Source organism: Gymnogyps californianus, unplaced genomic scaffold, assembly GCF_018139145.2.
Source record: "Gymnogyps californianus isolate 813 unplaced genomic scaffold, ASM1813914v2 HiC_scaffold_31, whole genome shotgun sequence".
NCBI classification, from domain to species: Eukaryota; Metazoa; Chordata; class Aves; order Accipitriformes; family Cathartidae; genus Gymnogyps; species Gymnogyps californianus.
In genome coordinates, this window is record NW_026114191.1 from 525,093 (window position 1) to 531,738 (window position 6,646).

Sequence of the window (6,646 nt, forward strand, 5' to 3'; positions counted from 1 at the left end):
CTGCCATATGAGCCAGTGGGCTTTGCCTTTCAAAAGGGAATGGAGAGACTGGAGAGGGTGCGGAGGAGGCCTGCCAAGATGGAGTGAGGAGCCTAAAGCAGGAGCTGTGAGGAGAGTCTGAGGGAACTGGGCCTCTCTAGCCTGCTGAAGTGGAGGCATGGGGCAACCTCATAAGAGCCTACACTTACGTGGAGAGATGATGGAGCCAAGCTCTCTTCTGCAGTGGCCAATGATATGACAGAGGCAACAGCCACAAACTGCCTCTTGGGAACTTCAGGCTGAGCCTCAAGAAAAAGAAAATGGACTAGGAGGAGCGTTGCTGTGATCTCCACCTTTGGAGCTCTTCAGGTTTGAGCTCCACAGCCACAGCCAGCCTGGAGGCTGGACTAGAGACCCCCAGAAGACTCTTTCCCACCAACCCTTCCAAGAGCCTGTGCCTTCACCACGTGCCCTCTGAGAAAAGATGAAGGTGGAGGTGAGGGTCTCTGCGTCATATGCTCATAGGAGACTTCAGGGTGGAAGGCAGCTAAGGAGGTTGGTAGTGCAACACCCAGCTCCAAGCAGGGCAAGCTCTGAGGTCAGACCAGGTTGCTCAGTACATGCCAGCATCCAGAGAGAGAGCTTACACGTGAAGCAGGCACCTAGGCCACCATTGCAGACATGGAGATGAGGCATTTGACCAGCTCCATCAACACAGCTGACAGTATGCCATGCCTCCTGAGATTCCTGGGAACATCCACCTCCTTGTCCAGAGGAGTGCCTTCCTTCTGCAAGTTTCCTGGCATAGCTGCAGAGCATGGGGTGCTTTAGGCTGTAAACAGAATTGAAAGAAAGCCTCTGCCTTGGGTACTCTCAACTGAATTGCTGAAAGAGCGAAGGATGGAGGGATCTCAGCATTTGCAGATTCCTGTGGGAGATGTAAGGCCTCCAAGAAAGGAGCTGAAGAGAACACTTTAGAACTAGCATAGCCTTTAGATCATTTCGGATGTGATGGCTCTGCTCCCCCAGCTCAATCATTGGCACCCACAAACCTCACCTGCTCTTCCTTTCTCTCCTCCCAAACCCTGAGCAAGGGACAGGAGGAAAGGCAGCAGAAAGGCCCTTAGGGCTCTGTGAATGAGCTGGGGTCTGGCACTTGGCAGGGCCACAGTGTCATTGCAGTGGACCCCCAAGAAAGAACCAAGGTGGGAAGTGAGTGTGCAAGGCTGAATCCACAAAGCCCATGGGCAGGCAAGGCTGTGTCTCTGGCTGTGTCTGGAGAGCAGGAGAGCTCCAGCAGAGACCAAGCTGGGGCTGAAACTGAGGCCTGGCTTCAATGGTCTGCTGGGCCCATGGACAGAGGGGTGAGTGGAGGCCGCAGGTGATGCTGGTCAGGGCCATGAAGGCCTATGGATGGTGTCAGGGCCCTGACACTGCCCCCATGGGATCCCACCTGCCAGTGCCCTCAACAGGCCAAGTTCTCATGCCCTCATGTCCAGGGTCTGTGCTCTGCTACTCTCCTTCCCCATTTCCCGGGAATCTGGGAGACCACAATTTCATGGTCACTGCAGCCAAGGTTGACACTGGTCTTCACATCCCTGACCAGCTCTTCCTCGTTTGGGAGTACCAGGTCCAGGTGAGCATCAGAGTGGATGGCCCATTTCGAAGTTGACCCCCACAAAAGCTCCCACCTAACCTGTTGCCTGTCCCACAGAGAACCTCCATTTATCTGAGCTGCCCTGACATCACACAGGGCATCCCCCACTTCTCACCTTCCCCGTCGGTCTCTCCTAAAGACGCTGTATCTCCATCCACCACAAAAGCCATGGGAGCTGTCCTTCCCCGCCTCAGCTCTCCTTCCCCTGATGTCCCAGCTCTGTGATGGCGCACGAGGCTCCTGCTGTCTGTGCCCCCGGTTTTGGGCTTTGGTGCACATTTGTGCTGCAGCACCTGAGATAGGGCAGCAGGGCCACGGGCAGACTTGTCACGTGGAAACCTGGTACCCACGGACTCGACCCCTGGGTGGCAAGGCTTTGCTTCCCAGCAGAGGCATGCTGGAGGGGATGGCAGGTGGCAAGAGAATGAGGAAGGAGGTTGCCACAAGGAGAGCAAAAGCTGCAGTCCCCAAGGCCCGAGAGCAACAGGCCTGGGCTGTGCAGCCCCGGCAGGAGAGGGCTTTGCTGTGCCAGGTGACTCTGCAGCGCTGTGTGGGGCCCTGTGACAGAGGGGAAGCTGCTGTCCAAGAAGGACAAGGTGCTGCTGAGAAAGTCCCTGCGGGAGGACAGCCTCTGATCCGGCCACCCTGTGGCCATCATGCTGGAGGCCGACCGGCTAGAGAGCAGCTCTGCAGAGAAGGACCTTGGGGTCCTCCTGCAGCGAGGACAAGCAGCTGAGCATGGGCCATCAATGCAGCCCTGCGGCAAAGGCCAACAGCCTCCTGGGCTGCGTTAGGAAAAGCATTGGTGGCAGATGGAGGGAGGTGGCCCTTCCCCTCTGCTCGGCACTGGTGAGGCCCCATCTGGAGTGCTGTGTTGAGTGCTGGGCTGCCCACTACAGCCAACTTGTTGACCTCCTAAAGCAAGTGCAGCAAAGGGCCCCAAAGCTGGTTTAAGGGACTGGAGCATCTTTCCTAAGAGGAAAAGTTGAGATGTGTGGAACTGTTCAGTGTGGAGAAGAAAAGGCTTGGAGAGATCTTAGTCATGTCTATCAAATCCCATCTGAGCCCAAGAAAACACTGTTTGACTGTGAGGGTTGTCAATCACTGGAACAGCTTGCCCAGAGAGGTTGTGCAGTGTCCCTCCATGGAGACAGTCGAAACCCAGCTAGACAAGGTGCTGAGCAAGCTGCTCTAGCTGACCCTGCCTCAGCTGAGGCCTTCAACTAGATGATCTCCAGAGGTCCCTTCCAATCTCAACATTTCCATCATTCTGTGAGTATAAAGGAGAAAAGTAAGACAGAAAGACATGAACCCCACATAGCCTTGGCCACAAATATGGTGGGATCCCGTGGAGAAAACGCAAGCTGGAGCAGGGGAAAAGTGTGAGGAAGGAGCAGCAGAGATGTTCTGTGCTGACTGTAACCCCCATTCCCCATCCCTCCCCCATGCTTGTCTTGGGGTTGGGTGAGTAGAAGTGCTGGGAATGAAGGAGTAATCTCAACTTGGGAAAATGGAGTGGCGTGGGGGAATGATCTGTAATATTTTTCTTAGAGTTTCGCACAATCCACATCTTTTTTTTAACTGGCAATAAATTAAATTGATCTTCCCCAAGTCAACTCTTCTTTGCCCAGTAATTGGTAAGTGATGACAACGACAGTAAGGGGTAAGTGGTCGCCTTTTCTTTACTTGACCCATAAGCTTTTCTCTATTTTTTTCCTCCCTTTGTGCTGTCATTTTGAGGAGGGAGAGTGAGGGAGCAGCTGGGTGGCTGCTGCTCAAAGTTACCCCAGCACAGGAGCGCATCAGGCCTGCTGCATGCAATCTGGGGCTCCCCAGCACAAGGAAGGCCCTGACAGAGTGGCGCGAGTCCTGCAGAGGCCAGAAGGATGGTTGGGGCCTGGAGCACATTATGGCCAAGGGGAGGCTGAGAGAGCTGAGTTTTTGAGAAATCCCTCAGAGCCCCACACCGGAGCAAGGACCCAGGCCAGTTGGTGGGAGCTCAAACAATGCAGATTTTCGATACATGTCACGACACGGCCGTGAGCACCTGATCTAGCTGGAGGTGTCTGAGAACGGGCTTGGCTGAGAGACCAGCAGTGGCAAGAGCTCTGGGACTTGGTTTGAAACGAGTGTCAGTAGGAAAGTGGTTTTCTTTTCATTACTAATGGCAGTGGAGCTGGGTATCACAGAGCCCCAGAGGAGAACAGGGGTGTCCATGCAGCAAAGGTCCCTCCTCAGGGCTGGGGTGTATGGCCAGAGCTGGAAATGGCCGGTGTGTGGGGTGCTCAGGGAAAATTGCCCTGGGACAGCTTCCCTGGGGTGTCCAGGGAAGACGGCACAGACCGGACCCCTCTCTTCTGCCCCTTTGGTGCCTTGCTTCCTTCACCATGAGGCCTGGCTCTGCACTGTGAGCACCCTGCCCTCACTTTGCACGCTCACACAGCTGAGTTCTCCACGGGTGTTTTCCTCTGCCAGACACTTTCCTGCCCAGCCCAGCCCCTCCCCAGCTCTCCCCACCTCCCCTGCGTTCTGCCCAGCCCAGCCAAGCCCAGCAGCCCACTCTGCCCTGGCCCCACCACACTGCCCACCCCAGGGTGCTGCAGAGCTCTGGGTGCTCCCCCCTCACTCCCATGCCACTTCAGAGTCCTTCTGTGTGCATACCTCGATTCAGTGCTTTACTTTTGGGGGACATCACCTCTGAGGGGGTTTCACCTTCTGAGGCTTTATTCCCTCCCAGCCCAAGGCACATGGCAAGTCCCCATCCCCTCCCCATCCCTCCACATTCATTTCTGTATGTGCCATCAGTCCTGTCATACGTGAAGCAGCCTGAGGAGGGAATTGGGAGCCCATGCCCCATCTCCACTGCCACTGGACACCACAAAGAGAGCCTTTAAAACCACAACGTTCAGTTCAATGGAACCCCATGGTACCGTGAGCTTAACCCCAATCACAGGGAGAACACAAGGAGACAAAACTCTTTAAAAGACCACTTCCGTGGACATTTTATTGGCAGCACCTTTGGAGGAAGAGCTCAACCTTCAGGCACTGCACATGGGAGATGCCCTTTTATTGCAGAGCTGCTACTGGACAGGCCACATCTGATCCAGTGTTGTACAAGGATCAGAAACAGCTGGATGAAACTTCAAGACAAGTAGTAGAAGCCCAGAACATTATCTATAGGTACGATTATGACAAGAGAAAAAAGCAGGTTCTTGGCCTCAGGGAAATGCGCAGAGCAGGGGAGGCAAGTTATTGTCGGTGAAACAGCATCCGTTCGGCCAGTTTCCATAGGGCATCCTTGAGCTCCTGGTTCCTCATGCTGTAGATGAGGGGGTTCACTGCTGGAGGCACCACCGAATACAGCACAGTCACCACCAGATCCAGCCATGGGGAGGAGATGGAGGGGGGCTTCAGGTGGGCAAAGATGGCAGTGCTGACAAACAGGGAGACGACAGCCAGGTGAGGGAGGCATGTGGAAAAGGCTTTGTGCCGTCCCTGCTCAGAGGGGATCCTCAGCACGGCCCTGAAGATCTGCACATAGGACACCACAATGAAAACAAAACACCCACAGAATAAACAGGCACTAACCACAAGAAGCCCGGCTTCTCTGAGGTAGGAGTGTGAGCAGGCAAGCTTGAGGATGTGGGGAATTTCACAGAAGAACTGGTGCAGGACATTGCCTTGGCAGAGTGGGAGGGAAAAAGTATTGGCAGTGTGCAGCACGGCATGGAGAAACCCACTGCCCCAGGCAGCTGCTGCCATGTGGACACAAGCTCTGCTGCCCAGGAGGGTCCCGTAGTGCAGGGGTTTGCAGATGGCAACGTAGCGGTCATAGGCCATGACGGTGAGAAGAAAATACTCCCCTACAATCAAGAAGAGAAGGAAAAAGACCTGGGCAGCACATCCTGTGTAGGAGATGGCCGTGGTGTCCCACAGGGAATTGGCCATGGCTTTGGGGAGAGTGGTGGAGATGGAGCCCAGGTCGAGGAGGGAGAGGTTGAGGAGGAAGAAGTACATGGGAGTGTGGAGGTGGTGGTCGCAGGCTACGGCAGTGATGATGAGGCCATTGCCCAGAAGGGCAGCCAGGTAGATGCCCAGCAAGAGCCAGAAGTGCAAGAGCTGCAGCTCCCGTGTGTCCGCGAGTGCCAGGAGGAGGAACTCAGTTGTGGAGCTGCCATTCAACATTTGGTGCCTCTGTGCATGGGTTCCTGACCTTCAAGGGAGAGTCAATGACAAATTGGGGGAGACTTCTCTGAGTAAAATCACAACCATTTCTCCTACACCCTCCCCCTGCTACGCACACCCACTTTGCCTTTTCCAGCAGACCTTCCTTCAGCTCCAGTGCAGGAGCTCTGGTTAGTGCTGGCCGAGCGTGCCCTAACAAGGGCCTCTTCCCGCTGGCTGCCGAGGAGTCAGCCCTGCTCTGCAGCAGTGGGTTCATGGGAATGGTGGGGGCAGGGGCCAGGCCTGGTGGTCAGCTGTGTCAGATGAAACCACTCCTAACGCAGAAGAGCTTGTCAGCATCTGCACTCCCAGTGCTAAGGAACCAGGATGGCAGAAGACAGTTGGAGAGGTTTGGGGTCTTTCAAAGCTGCCCCCATCTCACCTGGGCAGTGTTCTTTGATCTCAGAAAGCCTCCACATTTCTGCTGCCCCCAGGGAGAACAGAAGGAGACCTGCGAGGCAAGAGGATTGCCCGGGGCTTAGTGCAGAGTGAGGGGAGCTGGTCTGTCTCTCTGCCTTCTTCCCCGCTGCCCTGGACTCGCACCTTCATGAGATGGAGGGCGATCAAACTCTTCTATTACCCTGAAAAGTCACCAGGCACTGCTGACAGCAGAGGGATCCGCTACAGACCACGAAATGTCTCACCCTTTCTCAAGGTCTCAGCACCCCCCTTCTAGCCAAGGACACACATGCCTCATTTCACCAGCCCAACAGCATTCCCTCAGGCAGAGTACGTCTGCATTTCTCCGTGGGGCTTTCAGATAACACAAAGGGGCTGTGGAAGAGG

At 55.3% G+C, this 6,646-nt stretch overlaps 1 protein-coding gene across 1 annotated transcript; it reads right to left on the reverse strand.

The window, feature by feature from the left end:
- Nucleotides 1-1,468: 1,468 nt before the first annotated feature.
- Nucleotides 1,469-5,875, reverse strand: LOC127028265 (olfactory receptor 14C36-like). The gene is made up of 2 exons (XM_050914000.1): nt 4,894-5,875; nt 1,469-1,596 (listed from the first exon to the last, which is right to left on the reverse strand). Exons 1-2 carry the CDS (start codon nt 5,819-5,821, stop codon nt 1,469-1,471), a joined length of 1,056 nt encoding a protein of 351 aa, XP_050769957.1. The 5' UTR covers nt 5,822-5,875.
- Between the last annotated feature and the right edge of the window lie 771 nt (nt 5,876-6,646).

Coding starts and splice junctions, on each gene's coding strand:
- LOC127028265 (XM_050914000.1), bottom strand. CDS start 5,821: ATGTTGAATGGCAGCTCCACAACTGAGTTCCTCCTCCTGGCACTCGCG. Junction 1,597..4,893: donor CGAACGGATGCTGTTTCACC/GACAATAACTTG, acceptor TGGTACTCCCAA/ACGAGGAAGAGCTGGTCAGG.